The 23266-nt window shown below is 29.9% G+C and overlaps 3 protein-coding genes across 3 annotated transcripts; 2 read left to right on the top strand and 1 right to left on the bottom strand.

The window, feature by feature from the left end:
- Nucleotides 1-1175: 1175 nt before the first annotated feature.
- LOC100568743 lies at nucleotides 1176-7967 on the bottom strand. Its single transcript, XM_008189938.2, has 9 exons — nucleotides 7739-7967; nucleotides 6115-6248; nucleotides 4268-4463; nucleotides 4060-4199; nucleotides 3834-3999; nucleotides 3500-3741; nucleotides 2949-3021; nucleotides 2357-2568; nucleotides 1176-1464 (listed from the first exon to the last, which is right to left on the bottom strand). The coding sequence occupies exons 1-9, from the start codon at nucleotides 7920-7922 to the stop codon at nucleotides 1354-1356; spliced, it is 1458 nt and encodes a 485-aa protein (XP_008188160.2). The 5' UTR covers nucleotides 7923-7967; the 3' UTR covers nucleotides 1176-1353.
- Nucleotides 7968-14088: 6121 nt separating this feature from the next.
- LOC107885085 lies at nucleotides 14089-16428 on the top strand. Its single transcript, XM_029489907.1, has 3 exons — nucleotides 14089-14806; nucleotides 15792-16134; nucleotides 16219-16428. Exons 2-3 carry the CDS (start codon nucleotides 15796-15798, stop codon nucleotides 16426-16428), a joined length of 549 nt encoding a protein of 182 aa, XP_029345767.1. The 5' UTR covers nucleotides 14089-14806; nucleotides 15792-15795.
- A 1360-nt stretch (nucleotides 16429-17788) lies between these two features.
- LOC115034129 lies at nucleotides 17789-18802 on the top strand. Its single transcript, XM_029489906.1, has 5 exons — nucleotides 17789-17827; nucleotides 17928-17993; nucleotides 18078-18120; nucleotides 18248-18340; nucleotides 18489-18802. Exons 1-5 carry the CDS (start codon nucleotides 17789-17791, stop codon nucleotides 18773-18775), a joined length of 528 nt encoding a protein of 175 aa, XP_029345766.1. The 3' UTR covers nucleotides 18776-18802.
- The last annotated feature ends 4464 nt before the right edge of the window (nucleotides 18803-23266 follow it).

The following is a 23266-nucleotide window of genomic DNA, read 5'->3' as shown; positions in this document are numbered from 1 at the left end:
AACATTCGAAGACAAGACCAAAATATTCTAAACAAAATATTATAAAAAGTTAATAACTTGATGTTATTGTAATATTATTACGTGATTTAATCTTTAATATTATGAAAAAAATTTATCGAGCACATTAAAGAAATATTATAAATGTAACATTATATATTTTAACTGTAGATAATGTTATAATAACGCCAAAATTATAATATTTGCTATTTAACAAAATATTGACGTTATTATAATATTGATGTTATACAATTGCTGTCTGAGGTATGAATAAATTGTAGAACACGAATTAATATGTTTAAGAAAAAATATTATGATAATGCGATTAAAAAATTAAAAAAATTAAAAACAGATTAAAATTATTTTTATCTCACATCAATGAACGAATTCCAAGTTAAACCCCTACAATTTATAGTATAATAGCTGTAAAATATATCAGATTTGTGTAAAATACATTATCGTATGGTTATACGTAGGTAGTTCTTCATTAACCGGAATATCTGTTGGCGTAATGCTTACACAACACGTGTTAGCATGTCCATGTCATTTGATGAAATTTCTTCGATGGTTATAATGAACATTTTCAATACACCGTTGAAATTATTCATGGAACATCCCACTGGAGGGCTATTATAGTGCTACCAATTTCGGTCGTTTTTAAATTCTTTAGAGAATCAGGAACTATATTTTGTGCAATGAACAAATAATGATAAACATATCACAAGTTGATCGGTAGTTAGTAGTTACTATAATTATTCTTAGCATTCTACTATTATAAATAAGTTACAAAATATTATTATACCTACATAATATTATATCTATTTATTATTTTAATTTAATTTTAAGTCTAGGTATTTTAACTATTATTTGTATAAGGGCAAATCGTAGATAGATACTTACGTTCATCGTTGTAAGTTAATTCGATCAATGGTAGGAAGGTACTTAGAAAATAATAATTGGTAAATCTGTGTGTATATTTATTTACCATTAGGAACACACTTACACTTACCTATAGATATGAATAACACACGTGCAATTTTGGTGTATACACTTTGTTACGGTTAGCTAAAAATATGGGAAATAAAGAGTCGATGAGTACATTATATTACAAAGGTGCATGAATACATGGTTAGTCTTTGTTAGTTTTCTTAGTTTAAAAAATTGAATATACTAAATAATTATTTTTTGGTCCTTGTGAAATGACATAATTCCAAGATATATTTTATTACTAATTAGGTTCATTCGGTACATGGCAAATAATATTATGTAAGCACTACACTACATTAATAGTTTTGAATAAATGACAAAAATATATTGTACATTTATTAGTATGTCAGAGAAAAATAAAATGATTTCTTAAATAGTTGGAAGTGTGACAGACAGTCTAGACTGCGAACTGTAACATAATGATTTGGATACAGTTAAAACTCCAATTGAATATAATGACCCGGGTTGTAGGCCAGTTATCTGTAAAATAAATAATTTACTCAGGTGTTTGTATTTAGACAATATAAAAACAACAAAGCACAAAGTTGTACAAAACTATTTTTTTTTAATACCTATACGATGCATAAATATCCTAAAAAAGAAGTAGGTACCATACAATATGGTATTGTAGATTTGTAGTTTTAGTGATTTTCACTACCTACCAAAACTATATATGGTGTACGACCATATGATGGTGGCCGTCGACGACAATCGTGACGTGACGAAGACATTCTACTTCAACGAACCTAAAGGTACCAAAAAAACCAACATCGCTGAGTCCATCATCAACGGTGGCATGAACATGCACTTGAATTTCAAACTGATGTACGGCAAAATGACCGACAATTCTACATCGACCATCACAATTCAGTCTCAGCGAGCGCTCAAGATACGTGAAGTGGAACTCAAACACGCTTTTCAGTCTTAAACTATATCTACCGCAGGCGGATTACACTGTCTGGTATCGTCACCGTTTATGACCGACTTGCCGGATACTCAAACATGGTTTTTAAACTTTACACTATTTACCTACAAAAAAGACAGTGAATACACGGTGGGGGGGGGGGGGGGGGTATCAAGCCGATTAAATAACCAATTTCCACAGGAGATGGGCATGTGAGATTTCTTGACACTCAAACTCAAAACTCAAACATTTTCGCCATCAAAACTAGACCGCTAAAGAGCTAAATCTCATCAAAAATCCTTATATGTTACAAGTTATCTTAAATCGGGTTTACCACTTATATAGGTATTAATTATGATAAGTTAATTTGTTATACGTTATTTTTTATCTTGCATCAAATGGTGCACATTCCAAATACAATTTATCTTACTACTGTAAAATATTTCATCTTCATGTAAAATACATTACCGTATGATTATACGTAGGTAGTTCTTCGTTAACTGGAATTTCTACTGGCGTAATGGTAACACAACAGGTGTTCATGTCTATTGGTGTAATTTCATCAACATTAATAACAAACATTTTCAATACACCGTTGAATATCCATGGAATATCCCACTGGAGAACAATTGTAGAGCTACCAATTTCGGTCGTTTTTAAATTCATTGGAGAATCAGGTACTAAATTTTGTGCAATAAACAAATTATCATAAATATATTATAAGCAAATCGGTAGTTAGAAGTTACTATAGTTAGAACACTATAGATACAAGAATGCTAAACCATTTTGCGACTAATAATGTTATTTGAATATGAATTTCTCCCCATTTATTTTATCATTTTATCATTGATAAATGAGTCGCAAAATGGTGGCATAGCATACCCATTATAAATTATGTAGAGCCTTATTATAGTCAGTCTTAGTACTGTATTATTAAATTGTAGTTTTATATTGTTATATAATATTATTATATACCTACCTATTTATTATTTTAATTAAATTTAATTTTAGGTCTAGGTATTATTATCGGTATAAGGGTAGATCATAGGTAGGTACTTACGTCCATCGATGCTGTTAAAAGAAATAGACGAAACATTACCACCTTCTGGATAATCTATTGACTTTGGCTTTATCTGATATAAAAATAATTACATCTCGTATAAATATAATTAATTTTGTTAAAAGGATATAATAAATTTGTATTCTCTCACAGACCCTTGCGAACATAGATGAAATACATTCGCGTGAAACGGTTTTTTGTGATTTTTGACTATGTATTCAAGAAAATCACCTATTCAAAAAATGTTCTACTTACGTTTAAATGGGTATAATGTGGTTTTGAGAAAATATTTAGCTAAATCTATATTATGTATTATCATAGTCTCAAAATTATTATTCTCTATAATTTTTGTAATAAATGATTTGACTCTAAGATAATTCAAATATATAAAAACAAAATGATTTTATACGAATACATATTATCTATATTACAGTTGAGCCAGAGAGAAAAAACAAACAGAGTTCTCAAAGTTAAGTTTATTGAATACTGTATGTCTGTATGCAATAATACGTAGCTAGAGGTAAAGGTTCTCTATCCACGGCAACACGTACTTTAAATGTGTAATTGTTGCTAGGACTCAAATTATAAAATGTATGACAATAGTATTCTGGCCACGCAGAGCATTTCTGCAGAGGTATTATGGAAGTGTTTTTCGTGTTTATTAAAGGATTCTCATCAAACGAAACTATAAATCCGTCTACATTTGTATCTTGTGTATAGTTCCAGCGAAACCCTACCATACGATTCTTTGGACTCTTTTTATAAACCACTAAATCTTCTACTGGTTTTAAATCTAAAAATGTGTAAAGTAAAAACAAACGTAAGCTTTGCTAACATAATATTTATACATTAAAACCGTTGTATAGGTAATTAGAGTCCTCTCACTTTCTAATTTAGTCTTGAAATTGGCGAGTAGAAAATATTCTGGATTATAACCGAAGTGAGTTTTTATAAATATTTTCAGTTCATAATCTGTGTTGGATCTTAGCTCTTTAAAGCCAATGTAACTATTTTTGGTTTCTCTTATTTGTAAAATGTCATCAACCTTATCCTACAAATAGATATTTGATTTGGTATTACAAAAAATTATATTTATTATTATAGAAATTACCTTTAATTCTATATAGAATTGAGATAAAAATCCATTTAGTTTTGAGCAATTTTCGGAAGACAATTTCCACTGAACAAATACAGAGTTATTAGTGATGTACATTGGATGATCAGGATCTAAGACTGGTTCAGTTATTGGATCTAATAAAAGAATATTTTTATAAATAAAATAATATATATTCAACTATGATATTTTGATATATTTTTACTTGATGCTGGTGTTAAGACATCAATCATATTTTCTCGTTGAGTAGTATTTTTGTCTTTAACGTCAACAAAAACTTTTATACTATATTGAGAATTCGGCACTGTGTCAATTATTTCATAATTGGTTCGATTAAAAATTGTTATTGACGTCCAATTTTGTTCTACTTCCCTTATGGAACAGCTGAGAATTCGTTTCACCTAAATTTAAATTATACATAGGCATAATTTTAATTAAAGAACCTATCGGAGTTTATTATTTATTTTTTCAAAATGTTTTCTTAGTGTTTTATATTATAATAATGTAAAAATAAATAAGTCGGATGGACTTCGTTTCGAAGGTATCATTAAAAATCTTTTAAATGTACGGTTTTTCCAAAACGTGAATTTTTTAAAAATCATACACAGAATTAAACATTCTTATTTCAAAATTTAATATTGTTGGAAAAAGTAATGTTAAAATGAATTTTGTTTTAGCACTAAAATCAAAATTAATCCAAAATGTGTTTTAATAGCTAGAGAAAATTGATATTCCACAATCTATTTTTTTTTTAAATTACGTAGAATTTACGATTCTTTGTTTGTTATTTTTAATATTTTACAATATTATGTCAAGATACCGGTCGTGATACGATAGGTCCGCAGGACTTCGACTTTGATAACCAGAATTGGTAGAGTTAGGGAGTGACTAATCGTGTTACTTTAACAGCCAATGTTACAACACGTTTGAAGGATCTCAATTGCTGCTACTGGTACCGGTAGTTTTAAAATGTTTTAACTTTTAATGTCTGTAACTCTGAAATTAAGTCAGATAGACTATTCTGATCTATATTCTACTGTTTTTCAAACACATTTTGGATTGTATTGTATTACTGCATATCTGATTGGATGGAAAAAAATCTGTTATTACTTAACATAAACACATCGTTTTGCATGCCAATAGCTGTAAACGATAGTAACTATTAATATACACAGCTTCATGTTGGATATAAATTTATAATACATAAATGTGGAACTGGTATAAAAATTGTAGTTGCAACTAATTAAAGTGGTCTGACAATGGACTTTACTCTAAAATGGTCAGATTATATACATGATATCAAAAATAAAATGAGGAGCTTAACTCTATTTTATTTTACAAAATTTGATTCCTTGATAAAGTAATATTATAAGACAAATTTACATGACACTATGTAATTCTATTCTATTATACGGCATAACATGTTGGGGAGGCACCAACAGAACAGATATCAATACATTGCTTACTACATAAAAAATTATTGTAAAAGTAGCATACTCCCTACCATTAAGATACCCATCAGAGGAATTATTGAACTATACTAATATATTATCTGTTTATAAATTAAACATAAGGCAAATTTTAGTTAATCTATACAGAACCATACACTCAATGCTATAGAAATAATAGACAGAAGAACAGGAAAATACATTAAACCGTCATACACCTTATTAATTAGTTCTAGAAGTTCTCCTAATTACATAGGGAAACCTATTTTCAACAATTTAAACAACGAAGTAAAGAGTCTAGTAAAAAGTTTATGTGAAAGTCAATCCAATAATACCAATGATATAATTAATATATAATTAATAAAAATCAAAAAAAAAGGCAATAAATAAAATGGTTAGTGATCTTGATAATAATTTGTATATCAATAAAATCATAAAAAGTCAATATGTCTTAACATAATATTGTATAATAATATATGTAATGCTAATGTTAATTTTCATATGAATGAATAATTAATAGGTACCTATTTATTATCATGCAGATAATATAATTATTAATAACTAATTAAATTGCAGTTATACAATTTTTGCTGAATAGAATTACTTTATATTTAATGATTGCTGTTACTGGTACATCAACTGTAGCGTAATGTCGATGAGGATTTACCAATATCCAATTTACTTTGATTTTTCCATTTTCATTTTTAGTGGAAATATTCTTTATTTGAACGTCATTTTCTATATTAAAAATTAAGGTACAATTATTATATTTAATGTAAGATATTATAATACATGTAGGGCATTAAGTATTTTGTTTCTTGTAGATAGGTATTTATAACTCTAAGTAAATCCCTCTTTAAAATGTTTATTATTATTTGTATACACGATACTTATACATCATATTAGTAGATTTTCGTGTTCAAACTGTGTTTGTAACAAAATGTAATGTGCTCTCGATTATGTGTTGGTAATGATGGAGTTGCTTAACTGGCTACCTGGTCATCGTTATCAACAGCAACTATATCATCACAGATTTTTGCTCGTTTAGTGTTTAGTTATTCATTGATAGTAGAGAATTAAACATGTAATAGGTATTAGGAATAATGTCGTCAGTGAAATCTTTAGTCCAAAGTTCTATAAATTAATAGTGATGGTGGCAATTTTGACGACATTACACATGGATAAGTTGTTGCTCGTGTTTCCATTTGCAGCTACGCGACTAGGCCAATTTTTGTCCTATGTCACTTTTGCCTTCTTACACTTTGTGGTTGGTGACTCGAGATTCTGCGGAATTTATTAGTTCTATTTCAGTTCCAATATTCTTCGTCACTTCTGACGAGGTGGAAAATAACGCTGGCGGCCGCGCAGCACATGTTTTTTTGGTTAATATTTTTTAGGTCATCGCACATTCGCGTTATTTATAAAAAAATGTTCCAGTTCTAAGATGTCTTTTCTTTAATTTTAGACACTCGAGATTGCGTTGTAAATGTATTACTGGCGAATATTTCGTTTTGTGAATCACACTGTGTGTGAGGGATCACACTTGTTGATTTTTATTCTATTAAGTCTTACTTACGGATCCCGGAACCACGAGCACCACAGCATCATTTGAGTGGTACATATTTTGTGTATTCATGCACTGTTGTGACTAAAACATACTACTTATATGTACAGTATATTATCATATTATTACCAATATTCTTATTAATATATTTAATAAAACACAGTCCACTACATATCAAGAATGTTTTATATTTGTTCAATCGATACACGAATCAAAAAAGCCTGCTATATTGTCGCTAGTACCTACTGTTACGATACAATTGTTAACTATCTTTCTTCGAACAATAAAAACACAACTTATATATTTTATGGAAACATTAACACTTTATTATACAAAGAAAAACATTATCTTTCGGCCCAGCTTTCAGGACGACCCAACTCGTTTCAGGTCTCCAACCGACTGACTACAATGTAAAAATCAGTATACACTCTGGTGTTAGATTACACCCATATTACTGGTGGGGCTTATCTTATATTAATTATATAACTGTACAATGCCTGTGTTAACACAATGTAGTATACCTACATTAGTTCCTAGGTTTTAAGCACTAATATTTGACGTATCAATTGTAACATAATATAGACAGAAAGTATTATTCTATTGCATAAATAATTATATTAAATTAAATCAATAACATTTTAAATAAAAATAAATAAATATTTACTTGTCATAAGAGTAGTGATTGAATAAATAGGCGAGGATGGTAACGTCCCATTACTTGTCGAAGGAGTTAATTTTATGTTATATTTAAAACCCGGAAGAAGATTATCCAAAACGTGACCACTATCTGTACTTGATAGTATTAATTCTTGTACATCAGATATTTGATTATGTGATTGATTTGACATTAACGTCAAAACATATTTCGTAATATTGCATTCTAGTTGATTTGAGATATTCTGTATATTTAATAAAATAATAATCTGATTATTGAACAATTACGAATAATGCATTTTATTGGATGTTTAAGTATTAAAATTATTAATTCGTTAGCTATACTATATGTATGTAGTATATTTTGAACTAGTAAATTAATAAAGTATATAGGTAGTTGAAAGTTGGTTGGCAGAGTCCTACCCCCACCTCCACATGGTGCCGACTGGAAACGGAATTCCGGTTCCTGCCAACGGGGGTGGCAGTGGAGGTAGACATTATAAAACTGAACACCAACGGGTCAACACTAGCGACCAGAGAGGGCCAACATCGCTCTCCAACCACCATCAACAGACCGAAGGCTCAATGTGAAGACGAACGGAATGCGGGGACCCAAAGGTTAGACCACCCAGCGCCTTAGTACAATCATCCGAAACTGCCCCACAGCGGCAGGTGTGCCCCGGGGCATTATAAGACACTCACGATACGGTTTGCCACCGTCAGGGTGATCTCAATTGATTCGAGAAAGAGCGCTCTGGTCGGACGCCTCAAGTTTCCGCCAACTTGGTACTCAACGCACCAAACAGCACGAACGAACAGACGGATGAACCAGAAGGAAAACTGAACAAGCCCCACACCGGCGTTCCACGACTACAGAGGGCCAACATCGCCCCCATCCGACATAACAACAGCCGAAGACGGACTCCGGGAGTCGAGTGGGAAGCAGCACAACACCGGCATCTCATCCACACCCCTGAAAACCCATCGAAAATAGTCCAACAATGGGTTGAGTGTTCACTGCGCAGGAGTACCGACACCCACAGCACGACTTGCCATCATCAGAGTGATCGCGAATGAGGAAGTAGGGGCCAAAAATGCAGACACCAACGTGACGCAGCGACTCGAGCGGATCCCGGAATGACGACAGAACACAAGGACGGTTACAGAAGGAAAACTAGACGAACAACAACGACGAGATGCACTCTGCAGAACACCGGAAGGAGAAGGATGCGCAGTACGAGAATCGAGGCCGGCTGGCTTTCAAGCCGGGCCGAGAACACACAAACATGACTTTCCAGCTGACGGGCACCAAAGCCAGGCTGGAAAGTCAAGAAACGCAAACAGCGGGCCTTAAACCAACAATATAATCTTTTATTCTTCCTTAAAATGTAAATGTTAAAATGTGCGCCCATTAAGGACAAAAAACAAAAGGTGTTAAAATTATTAATAAAATGTAACATAATATGTTATACACCATATGTCGTGGAAGTAATGCGAAAAAAAAAGGTAGTTGAAAGTTAATTAAAAATAATAATTTAGGTATTTTTATGCAAAACGTGTTATCTCCATTTTCAATAAAATCGAGGTATACATCGATTCTTATGGAAAAAATGGCGATAAATCGATTAAAACTGTTATTTTTTGTCAAAACGTACTATTTTCCAGTTGAAATTAAGCTCAAACTTTTACTTTTTTTTCAAAACGTGTTATTTATAACGGGTCATAAATTCCAACCTTACAAAAGTACGACATTGGGTAGTCAGTTGTAATATACTTGTACCTACTAAATTGTATGGTTGGCATAACTATATTATATAGTCAAAATTTTTATTTTATTTATATATTATTTTAACATTGATTATAGTCGCTGTAACTATTCAATATTTGTACATTAACCATTTTATATGGTTAAATTGAAATAACTATTTTATATAGTTGAAATTACAATAAAATAGGTTGGTGAAACTATACTTTTTTAACTAATTCATTTTAGTACTCTCAACTAAACACATTGATTGATGTAACTAAATAAAATGTTACGCCAGCTGAAAATTATCCAACTATTTACTATAACCAAATTTGTTTTTCCGTGCAATTTGTCATGGATATTATCTACTAACTTCTAAGTTTGTTGCCGCCACAGCACAATGATAAGTCACGCAGTCGAGCACGGCCTGATCAAAGGTCGTGCCGTTGTCGTATTCGCGTCTAGCGAGACAACCGGTCGGCCGCCGTGTTATGCAATACATGTTATCGGCCTACTACGGTCGGTGATATGCAAATATCGTTGTCGCTGTAGATTTAGTCGTCCACTGTTCGTCTTCAGTACCGGTGTGTTTGTGTGCGTGTGCGAGTAGTCACCGTCAAAGGGCTCGCACCACACATAATATTACGCGAATCGATTGTTGTGTGTTATCCGCTACGCATTTACCTACCACGCGTAATCCATTGCGCCGGGGCATAAAGCCATCACCCGTGGCTCGTTATTATGTATGGCTGTCACATCGTTTTCCGACAGTTGTTTTTTGCTCATTCGTAACAGTACCTACATAATATCATATTTTATACGTCGCGTTGCGTCTCGTTGTTGCGGCAGTGTTCGTCCGCTTACCACCGTACACACGGTGTATACACGCTGCGTCGTCTGCACGCACGATACTGTTGTTGTCACGGTAGGACCGCCGGGAGGGCTGTAAAACACAGGAAAATAATGCACTGGAACATAATTTTCAGGAATAATAAATACAGGGAAGATATTTTAAAGAATGATGGTAAACAGGAAAGTTATTATCAAGAAATATATTTCACAGAAAATTACAATCGGGAAGTAAAAAAATGGAAACATAATTCATAGGAATTATAAACACGGGAAAGGTGTTGTAAGGAATGATAATAAACACGAAAGTTATTATCAGGAAATATATTTCACTGGGAACTAAATATTTGGAAATTTAAATCCAGGAATGATTAATACAGGAAAGGTGTTGTGAGAAATAATAACACACGGAATATTATATTCTGGAAAAATAATTTTGGGAAAATTAAAACCTGTATACATGAATGATATTTTACATCAAATTTTTTATTTGTAAACTATTATTAAGTAGGAAATATCAAATAAGTAATTAATATTTCTTAAAAACTGTATACCTACCTAATAAAGATATTTTATTTAAGATACAATTACGTACATATGAGGGGTTTTGGGTGTTCAACAAATCCCCCCCTTGTAATTTAAATATATAAATATATAAAAATGAAAACAATTTAAAAATATTTTATAGGTTAAACAGGTTGACACATATTTTTTTAACGTAACCCCTGAACCCCGTATCACCTTAGAACCTAATGAAATGACAGGCAAGGTGGATATATATCCACCTTGATGACAGGTATTTTTTTGTTATCGTACAAGTCCGTTAATCATTTTTTTGTATTAGTCAAGGGTTCAAGCTAATGTTAATTTCGAAAATCACTCCTCCTTGGAGATTTTGAATTTGAAATTACTTTGCTTTCTTACACTACAGAATATTATTTAGTTATTACGAGAGTCAAGAAGTCAATGCAAGTTTTTTTAAAGGGTTTAAAAAGGCAGTCTTAAGTTTTAACAATATTTAGAGAAAAATAAAATTTTAAATGTTTTCTTATTTTTTCCTGTTATAGGTATTGTTTTAGTGCATATGCTCAAAGCTGGGCACTAACTAGTTAGAAAGTTATAGTTAAGTTAGAAAATTACTTTTTAAGTTTTAATTCATATCAACTTTGTAACACAAGTTGAATTTAATGTGTAAAATAATCTAACCTAACTCGTGTTAAAAATAATATAACTACTTTTTTTTTTCATTTAAGTATTGAATTTTTCAATATCTTATTTTGTTTAACTTTCTATATTCTTATAACTGATATTCTAAGAAATTAAGGTTATTATCTATCTATTTGAAACATTTGACCAAATTATCAGTTGACAATTGTTCAATTTAATTTTTCATTCATCACCAATAATTCAAGTACCTAAGTTAGTAGTTACCTAGCTACCTACTTACTTTTTTATTTTTATTAGCTTCTAGTTTAACTATGATAGCTCAAGTCTACTTAACAGTCAAACTTAACAAGTCAGTGTGATAGATATTTGATCTTGAAATAATTTTTTTCATTAGGTATCTTAAAATGTTTTCAATTTGGAATCCCTGTTACAAGCTATACTTGTGAGAGTACATTTTCTAAACTAACTATTGTCAAGAACCAACAAGTTAAGGAACACTATCGGCCAAGTAATATGAAACGCTCTACTTTTCTTATGTATTGGGCAAGAACTAACTAATAGTGTTGATGTAGGTAAATAATGTTATTGATGACCTTAAACACTTTATCCCAACTCCCAAGTAAGCGTTGGCATTTTTAATTTTTATTTGGTAATGGGATACTCATACAGTTAATAATGTTTTTGCTTTAGTCAGTTAATAATTTTTTTTTTAACACTATTCTATAATAATTTTTATTTAAATTTGAATTTATTTAATTTTTCTGTATTAAATCTGTAATATTTATTTATTTTTTTATTTATTTATTTTTGTATAATAAACGGGTTTTAAACCCTTTAGCAAAATACAATAATCGCAAGTACAGTTATGCTTATCTTATAATATAATACCTATTTTGGATATAATTTAAAAAAAAAAAGTAAAAATTATTAAGTAGCTATGGTAATATTAAACAGCTAAAAAAATAATAATTATCAAATATAAATCATGAAAATAACAATAATAGTAACAATAAAACCGAGTAGTGCATAATAATCGAAAACAATAGTTAAACAAGTAAATTTAAATTTAAGGCCATTATTAAAGACATTTTGTCTAAGTACCTACATGACACGACATAGCAAAAAAATCAACATGATCCTTTATTCAGTTTGCCAAAGACAGAACTCTGGGCATTTCAGTATGAATATCTATTTATTTTTATTTTTATAGAACCATACATATAATATAAAATAATATATTAATATATATATATATATAATTATGTCATTTTGGATATGAATAAAGTGATATTTGAGTATTATATCTAACTTATAACATTTAAGAGGAAGATGTAATATTGTAGACAAGATGCCAACAAAGGTCCAAGGTTAACTTTTGTCTTTTGAGATAAAATTAAATAATGTTAAATAACCTTAATGGTGTTATAGGTATAGCCATATAGGCTGTTTGTATGAAAAAAATGAGACGGTAAAAATATTCTCTGCCTAATGCATGAAACTCTGCCTATTGGGTATATTATGAAATCCATTTTATATATTTTTTTCATTATTCTTTATGATTACAATATATTTATTGGTGACATCTAAATAATATGCATAGTATAACATATTATAGGTTTATAGGTATATGTTTATAGGTATATATTTTATTAATAATCTTCCTCTTATTTTAGATAGGTACCTAGTTCAGTGAACATTTTTATGTTTGCTTAGGATGTTAAAATTTACTGTAAAATCAAAAATGTTGTTGACCAAAATGATTTTTTTTTGTACAATGCTATCGTGCTACTGTGTTAATGTTTTTTCTGAAAAATGTCCAAAATCAAGACCTACTCAATTTCAAATGAAGTCTCTAGTTGAGCTTATAGCCGAAGATCCATAATTATGTGCCGGTCAGTTTTTGTTTGATGTAACTATAGCTAGTACCCAAATGTTGCTGAACTTTAATTTGATTGTTCAATTAATATTAATTCATTGTAAAATAAAACAGTAGTAGTTAGTGTTGTTAGTGTTAGTGGTTAATCATTGATTTAAATGTTTAAGTCCCGTATTAACTCATGTAGTCATGTAAAAGAAATTAAATTAACTTAAAATATTCATCCAGAAAAAATATACCTATGTACAAATTAATACAATGTAGTTTAATTTAATTCTTGTTGAGTATTTAAATACTTTTTCTATGCATTTCATTTGAGAACACTAAACTTTTATTTTTTACTACCTATTTTAAAAATTGTTCTTGAAATAATATTTTATAATGCTTCTAAGTGGCTTCGCGTCAGTAGTAGGATTTGCTATGGGTGTCAAGTGGAATACAAGTGAGTTTACATTGAGTATTTTGAATTTTGAATCACAAATCCAAAGTAGAATATTATGTTTATGCTATTGCCTATTAAGTATCTAAATTAATAGGTATATATATAATAGGTATGTAATAATATACTACATAATACGATTTTAACGTTCACACAATTGTATGTTATTTAAGTAATATCACTAATATCCATTACGATTCACATAGTATATGTATATTGTATTCAATACTAAAGTCTTACCACAATATTATTCAAAAGACAAGAATACTAAATATTTATTTTCATGCGATAACAATTTTATCGCATGCAACAAACCTTATCACGATTTTAAGAATTGGCCCGGACTACAACTGGGTTTCCTTATCACTGACAATTTAAAAATAGAAAATATTCCAGTCGTTTTATTTGTAAGTAAACAATGTCCCCATAATTTTCGTCGTATACTCGCATTTCGTCAACAGACCTTTAACGGTAAAGTCGGCATTATTTTTCATCAAAATGAATAATTACCCTCATGAAGGTTTTACTTATAAAATTAATGGCGGACGAAAAAACGGCATTCGGTAAGTTGATTTATACTATATAATAATATAATAGTGCATTATTCGTAATTACATAGGTATCTATAATGTATTTTATAAATGGATAAAATAAAAAAATCGAAAATAGGGATCTATAGTATATAGCCAGGGGTCTCCAACCTTTTTTTACGGCGGGCATAATTCACGGTCCAATATTTTTATGTATGCGGATTTATAAAACATTTATTGCATTTGGTTTGTATTTTAAGGTATTTGGCATGCTGTCAGAGATACTGTAAAGGTTCAGCAAAACAGTTAGCTAATGGTATTATAGTACCAATTGAAACTCATTCGCATCGACCTAATAATGTAGAAAATGAACTATTGAAGTTTAAAAAGCAATTTAGATTGATTCTGATTGAACGAGCAGTGCATGAAACAACAAGGCTCAGGGATATCTACGATGAGGAATCTATAAGGTATTGCTTCAAGCTTGTCATTTTAATATTATATTCTAATGTAAAATAAAACAAAGTTAAATGAGGTTCCAATTAGTCACAAAAGACTGATATTGTTCCACTATAATGGACGACAATTAAGAGTTCTGGTTAATTTTCCACTACAATAATAATTATTCCTCAATGTTGTTCTAGGGAGTAGGGACATGGTACATTTGACTACCTTTACTTATAATCATTCCTATATGGCTATATCACAATGTATCATTAAGTAAGTTAACTCTACACAAAGTTAGTGTTTGAGGTATATCAAAAATATTTATCATCACTAATAGTCTCTTTAATTATAATTTAACTGTAGAAAGTGAATATAAAAACCTTTTTGGAGTAGTCTTTAGAGTTTTTCCTTTAGTTGGTGACATTTGAACAAGTTAAATAAGCTACTGAATAAATATATTGCGATTTGGAGCACTATTTATTAAAAAAAAGTTATTACACGGCCATAGAATTTCATCTATGATCCGTTTATGGCCACTACCATGCATGGCCATAGATGGGTTTAAAAGAAATAGTTTTCTCAATGGCTACCTACCTATATAAACTCTATACAATATGCAATGTAATTAAAAACAACTAATTATGTACATTACACTGAATTTAACTTAGTGGTATAGGAAAAAAACATAAATTGATAATTTCAACACAAAATGCAGAAGCGCCAGAAGCTAACATATTTTTAATTCTTAACAATTTTATTAAGCGATGAAATTAAACAAAATATTGAAAAATATTTTTACAATGTTCTCAACTGTTTTTGTAATAATTGTTACCACTCAGTTAATACATTGATGTAGATGAATACAACTATAACCATAGTCTTAAAAAAACTAAAAAATTACACTATTTTCAATTAAAATAAAAATGACTGGCCATAACCTGCAGGGATACTGGGATACTGGCTATAGGTGGCAACTCTACCCTAAGTACTAACCCATTTTCATTTCAGACGTATGAGAGGTGCAGAACAATATTCTTGGCCTTTAGCCGAGTTGTGCATGCGCCATGCCCGTAGAAGAAATGTGCCTGCTTTGCCACCAACCTTAGTTGCACTTGCAGACATTTTGGAGACCAATCCAGACCGATATACTTGTTGTGGTCATTCTTTTTACCAGGACCGAACAATTGATGTTGATGGAAAAGTTTCAATTATATTCGGTTGTTTGGACTTGATTCAAGAAGTTATACGCCAGGGTGGATCTGAGCTTCATGCGGATGCAACGTTTAAAGTTGTTCCATCCTCCCCAAAATGTAGACAATTGTTTGTTATGCACTTTAATATTCAAAATTATGTAAGTTCAAAAAGTTAGCCAAATATTGTTAATACAAACAATGTTAATAGTAATAAATGATAATATTTTATTTTTAATATCTAGTCCATCCCTATAATATATGTATTAATGGAATCAAAAACAGAAACAGCTTATACGCTTGTTCTCAGAAAATGTAAGGCCTTGTTTCCAGCTATTCAGCCAGTATGTATCATGACTTACTATGAAAATGCTTTAAAAAATGCATTTAGTAACATATACCCTGAAAGTATTCAAAATGCATGTTATTTTCATTATGTACAGGTAGGCATATAATATTATGTTAAATAATTTATTTTCCTAAAATATATTTCTATTTTGCTTTAATTACTGTACCAACTACATTTTTAGTGTCTAGTTAAAAATATAAGAAAAAATGGATTGTCAAACTATGTAAAAAATAACCGTGAAGCTCAGACTTGTGTTAAAATGGTATCTGTGTTAGCTTTATTACCGCCTAATAAAATTGATGAAGGTTACCAGGTTATTCGGAGATATGCAAGGGATAACAATGTAAATCTTATGTCTTTTTTTACTTATTATTCAAAGTAAGTACACTATTTGTCAATATTGTTCTTTTTTTACTTTAAAAATGAAACACGCTGTAAAAGTTATGAAACTAGTCTGTTACATAAATAAAATGAATAAGCAAATTACAATTTTACTCTATATACAAATAAATAATTAATTTAATTTCTTAGGTATTACTATGTCCACAATAAATAGTTAATTTGAATTTAGTACTTACAGAAAAACTAAGCACTGATGCTAAATGCCACATGATTTCAATCATTCTCATTCTCATAAGATTTAATTTTTTGATTTAATAGTATACACTTAGACTTATATTTTATTAAAGAAACATAATATAAACTTACATTCTATTAAATTGTTTGTATATTATTCACTTTAAGTTATTGATTGCGTACAAAAGGATCTGAAGTGTTCTCAGTATATGGTGTTCCTAGAAGAACCAACAACAATATAGAGTCTTTTCACGGTCAACTAAAACAGAAATTTCAAACTCTACACCCAAATTTGTGGACATTTTTTAGGTAAGTAAAACAGTTATTTTACAAGACATAAACTATAGGTAGATTCAAAGAACATATAGGGTTATAACCATAGACATAATATAGAACAACTAGAAACTGACTATAATTTGTTATTGAATCCGCGTCCCCATCCCGTCTGCTCTATGTCTAAACGGCAATGTTATATATTATGTATATCAATTTGGTTAGCCGCAAATCAAATGATATATTTGTATGCTTTAAGTTCATATTATCTTTTTATTTCATATACCAAATAAAATTATATAATTTTTGTGAACTAAAAAAAGAAAAACAGGGCACATCACTATGATGTAAACAATTTTTTTTTTGCAGAACACTTGAAAAAATTAAGTTTGAGAAATCACTTAACTATTACACATTTAGCGAGAGGCCAACGAGTATCCCGTCCTGTAAAAATTAAATATTTGTTAATTTCTCAATGTATTCAAACTGCAACTACCCAGCTACGACTAGATATTATAAATACAAGAGAGTTTTTACTACAATGTTCTCACTGTGCTGAACGTTACCTACAAGACGAATTAAATTGGCATATTGACATTGAACAAAGAATCGAAGAAATGAACAATGTAGCAGAAGAAAATGCAGGACAGATAGAAGTAATTAATAATTATAAATATAAATATTTGATAAAAATTGACACATTATAATATGTAACTAACTTCCCAATGGTTATTAACCAACCATGGTTTTCAACAGCCAGAAAATGATGGAGATGCTGACCACCGCCAAATAAATGTAGCAGATGAAGAAGATATACTTGAAGTAATTGTGATTATAATGATAAAATAAAATAATTATTTCTAATTATATAATATAAATATAAATAAATCATAATATCTTTAACAGCCAGAAAATTATGAAGAGTTACAATATGAAGAACCAATAATAGGTAGGTGCCTGCCTATATTTTATAAGCTACTTAGTATGTATACTCTTAAATAGGTTTATTCCACTTAGTGTATTATATTATATTGCTTAAAAATAAATTGCGTTTATAGTTCTTAATACTTTTTTAGGTAGAAATATAAATTTATTTGAGGTTGATGCAAATGTAATTGAAAACATTCCACTAAGGCAGGAAGAAGCTGAACCTCAAATCAATGACGAGGGTAATAACCTATAAAATATACTTTTAATTAATCAATTATTCTTAACTTTTATTTAAAACGACTACAAAGAATTGTTTTCATATAATATTCATGAACTAATATTATAACTTGGTAAATCAATCAAACACAATAAAATATATTTTTTTAGATGAAAATGATTTTGTCATTCCAGAAGACAGGGAATTAAACATTTGGCGACAGTTTATAAATGACTCTGATGATGAGGTACCATTCGTTCAAGTACCTCAAAATTTGGCTGAACTTTATCCGCAGCAGAATGAAGAAAATATATGTGTTGTTTGTAGATTTTCTCAAAGGACACATGCGCTTGTGCCTTGCGGGCATCGTGTCTTATGTGTAGATTGCTTAGCACAATTACCCGAAACACGATTCCCAATTTGTAATCAGGACTTTATAAATTGTTATCATTGGTGACTTAAATTCAAAACACGTAAACTGAAAATGCAACAAAACAAACGCAAATGTTAGGAAATTATATAAGTACCTATCAAACTCCTCAGCGATTATCTCGGCACCTGAAAATCCCACGCATTACCCTTATGATCCTAACAAAAGCCCAGACATTTTAGACGTTGTTTTACTTAAATCAACTTCTTTAATAATTAATCAAGAACCACTATTCGAACTAGATTCGGATCATTTGCCACTAAAAATATCAATTGGTGCATCACTAATACAATCTGAACCAACTCGCAAACTTATAAACGGGAAACCTGACTGGGATAAATTCAAACGATACGTTTCAGATAATATAAAAATTCCTAAGAATATCTCTAATACATTATTGGCTGATGTAGCAATCTCTCACTTTCATGAAACAATCTCCTATGCTGCAGAACAGTGTACAATACCCTTAAAACCCACTATGGGTCAAAATTACAAATCAAAAATTACCCCATCAATACAAACATTTATAAAGGACAAACACCGTATAAGAAAACAATGGCAACTTCATAGAAGACCAGAAGATCGCAAGAAGCTAAATTTCCTTACCAAAAAAGTAAAATTACTACTCGAAGAACATAGAATAAACTCATATCAAAAATACTTATCTTCATTACATCCCGCTGATTCTAATCTATGGTTAGCGACCAAAAGATTAATCAAGCCCAATGACAACAAAATCCCGCCTCTAAAATCCGGTAACAACTTTATAAATACAGAATACGAAAAATGCAATTTGTTTGCTTCCACTTTAGAAAATACATTTACCCTTAACGACTTAAATGATAATGCAACTATTAATTTGGTGTCTCAGAAACTTAGCGAGCCTGAAATTTTACCGCAAAATATTTTTCCATACACTAACCCAACAGAAATTTCAGAAATAATAAAGAAATTACCAAACCGTAAATCTGCCGGTCATGACCTAATTACCAACTCTTTATTAAAAAAACTACCCCATAAAGCAGTTCTATTTATGACAGCGCTATTCAATGCCCTGTTAAAATTGAGCTACTTTCCCACTAATTGGAAATTGGCCACTATAATTATGATTAAGAAACCTGGCAAAGATAATACTGATCCAAACAATTACAGGCCCATCAGCTTACTATCGTCTGTTTCAAAAATCTTCGAAAAAATTATTCACACCAGGCTTATTAGTTATTTAAATGCAACTGATGCAATTACTCACTGCCAATTTGGTTTTAAACCAAACCATTCCACAACTCAGCAACTACTACGTATTACAGATCACATAAGTAACGGATTTGAAAAAAAAGAACATACTGGAGCGGCCTTTCTTGACATAGCTAAAGCGTTCGACAAGGTCTGGCATGACGGACTGCTTTATAAATTAAAATGTCTTAACACACCCACTGTAATCTTCAACATCATCAAATCTTTTCTCCACTCTCGTAGTTTCACCGTTCAAATAGATGGCACAAACTCAGACGTCAAACAAATTATTACAGGAGTACCACAAGGCTCAAAAATATCTCCAATACTTTTTAACCTTTACATATCAGATTTTCCTACAACAACGAACACGGAAATAGCCTTATATGCGGACGATAGTGTCATTTATTCTAGTTCCGATAAAATCGAAAATACAATTGTAAACATCCAAACTCATCTTGACGAAATACAAAAATGGGCGCAAAAATGGAAAATCGTTCTCAACCCGACCAAAAGCACAGCAGTCATTTTCTCACTTCGTAGACCCACTAATTATAATTCCTTAAAAATCAACAGAAACAATATACCATGGTCTCAAAACATTAAATATCTTGGAGTTATTCTGGACAAAAAACTTACATGGAACCCACATATACCTATCCTCTAAAGTGCAACAAGGATACCAACGTTTAAAAATGTTATACCCATTAATAAATCGGCAAACATCACTGAGCTGGAAGTGCTCATTACTACTATACAAACAAATCATTCGTCCTCTATTACTATACGCTGTCCCTGTCTGGGGTCAATGTGCGCCAACCCACATAAATAAAATCCAAGTTCTACAATCTAAAATCCTCCGTGTGATTTCAAATGCCCCTGGTTTGTTCGAAATGATGCCCTGCACACCGACTTCAATTTACCAACTATTAAGAACTACATAAAGGACCTATCGGCAAGTTTCTTCTGCCATCTATAACGGTCCACTGCATTACGGGTTAAATGTCAGCCCCATCAATCGAAGACTAAAACGTGGTCGTCCCCATGATGTCCTAAAGTAGCTTATCTTCAACCTAGTTAATTATTACATTATATTATGTTAATATCTTAAGGTCATAAATAATTTTTAATTGTATAAAAGAACATTTTCTTTAATTTTTTTAGTCGTACGTAATTATCAGATTATCGTCTGTTAAATTAAAATAAACAAAAATCTTAAACATTTATAATTTAAACGCGCAAATAAATATAATTATTTTTAATAAATTAGGTACAGAATATTTTAGATTTCAGAAAATTATAAGAATTAAATACGTGTTTGAGAGCATAGATGATCGTTTAAGTATAATCTACAACGCACTAATCACTTTTACTTTAGTTTAACTTACACACTATTTAGGTGTCGTTGATAGTGTTTTCATTTTTTGATTACCTTAAATACATTGTGTATTTTAGTCAAATTACGATTGTATGGCTTCAAGTATTGAATTACGATTAGAACCAAAGTTGTACGAATGACAAGGATAGATGCCACAATAGGTAAAATATTTAAATGAATTACAATTACCCGAAATTGTGTTATTTTACTGTCACTGAAGAAAATATTCATATAAATTTTAAATATTAATAATTTAATATGTATGGGTTTTTATTGATCTATAGCTCATTTAACCTAAATATTCACCTTCTAAATAATTTCAACAAATTTACATCAAAGTGGAACTAAAATAAAAAAGTGGATTTCGCTCTGCTGTACAGTAGGTTACAAGTGGGCCACATGTATAATGGATGGTATTAAATTTGAATTCAATGATATAATATCATTGTATAAGAAAAACAATAAAGTAATACATTTGTAGATAATAATGTCATACAATTTAAAGTCTTAAGACAACATTTTAGTAATTTGTTACTAAAATAATACCTTATTCAACTGTACAGTAATACATTTTTAGAAAATGTATTTTTGTATAAAGTTGGTAAGTATAAATAGGCGCAATCAGTGTCACAAATAGGAAAATGTTCAGTTTTTTAACAATGAATAGAATTATTTATTTTTGTTAAGCTACTTTTTTAACTTGTAAGTAATGTAAATTCACCAAATAAAAATAAAGTAGGTTCCTTAAAAATAATTTGACTACCAAAAAAAAATGTTATTTCCTTGACATTACAATTGTGTATGCTTATACAATTATGTTATTATTTGCTTTATAGTCAATAGTCATTATTATTGTAGTTGGTAATAGTATATTAGTATAGGTTGTTAGTTATCAATACATTTTTTTTTCTGTTATGATTCTTGTCTTTTGAGTAAATAGTAAATACTAAATATGTATCATCTAGGTACCAGGTGGTTAAATAGGTAAATAAATAATCATCAAATATAATATAAAGTACTATAGTATAATGTATTATACATGGAACCTATTCAAATAAACGATTACAAAATAGAATAGAATATATATGAATGATTTGGTTAACTGAACCATAGTGTTATAAGCCTATGAGAGTGCAGTGAGACTAACTGAGTACAGTAAAATGTTTGTTCTGCTAATTTTAATTACCTACTATCGAAAATGCATCTAATTGTATTCTACTGTTTTATGATTAAGTACATTTATTATAATTTCTATGTAACAATCGGTTTTTTCATGTTTTTAACAAAGAACAAGACAACAGTTAAAACATACTGCAGTACAATAACATTTTATTAAATAACAACAATTCATTTTTTACAATAGTCAATAATAGGTACTAAGGAATTTATTAAAACATACACACATACAAAAATTCTATCTGGTAAATGTTAATATCTAATGAACTTTAACAATATCAACTAATTGTCTATAATCTTTATTATATTAAATGTATATTGTAAACTTTATCCCATGTTTTTACGTTATTAATTATTATCTGTATAATAATACATTCAGCGGCACGCAAGACATATTTTTCAGGTGTAACAATACATAGTTTTACCCATCCACCAAAATGTATGAAATTACTAAATTGATAACATTATGAGCCACAGTTCTAAGGCTTTTTTAAGAATTTACTATCAACATGTACTTTTAAATCAATATTATCATAAACACATTGAGTTTGAGTAGCACAATACAAAGCATAGTGGATAATTTATTCCTGAAATCAAATTGGTTTTTATTAAAATATATATGTAGAAGTTTTTTTCATTACTTATAGTGTTTATATAGTCAACAAATATTCATAAAATAATGAAAAGTTTTTACATTTCATAATTATTAATTTCATTTGGGTCAATAGGAC

This window comes from Acyrthosiphon pisum, chromosome A2 (genome assembly GCF_005508785.2).
Source record: "Acyrthosiphon pisum isolate AL4f chromosome A2, pea_aphid_22Mar2018_4r6ur, whole genome shotgun sequence".
Taxonomy (NCBI): Eukaryota; Metazoa; Arthropoda; class Insecta; order Hemiptera; family Aphididae; genus Acyrthosiphon; species Acyrthosiphon pisum.
This window is presented reverse-complemented; position numbering and strand designations above follow the sequence as displayed.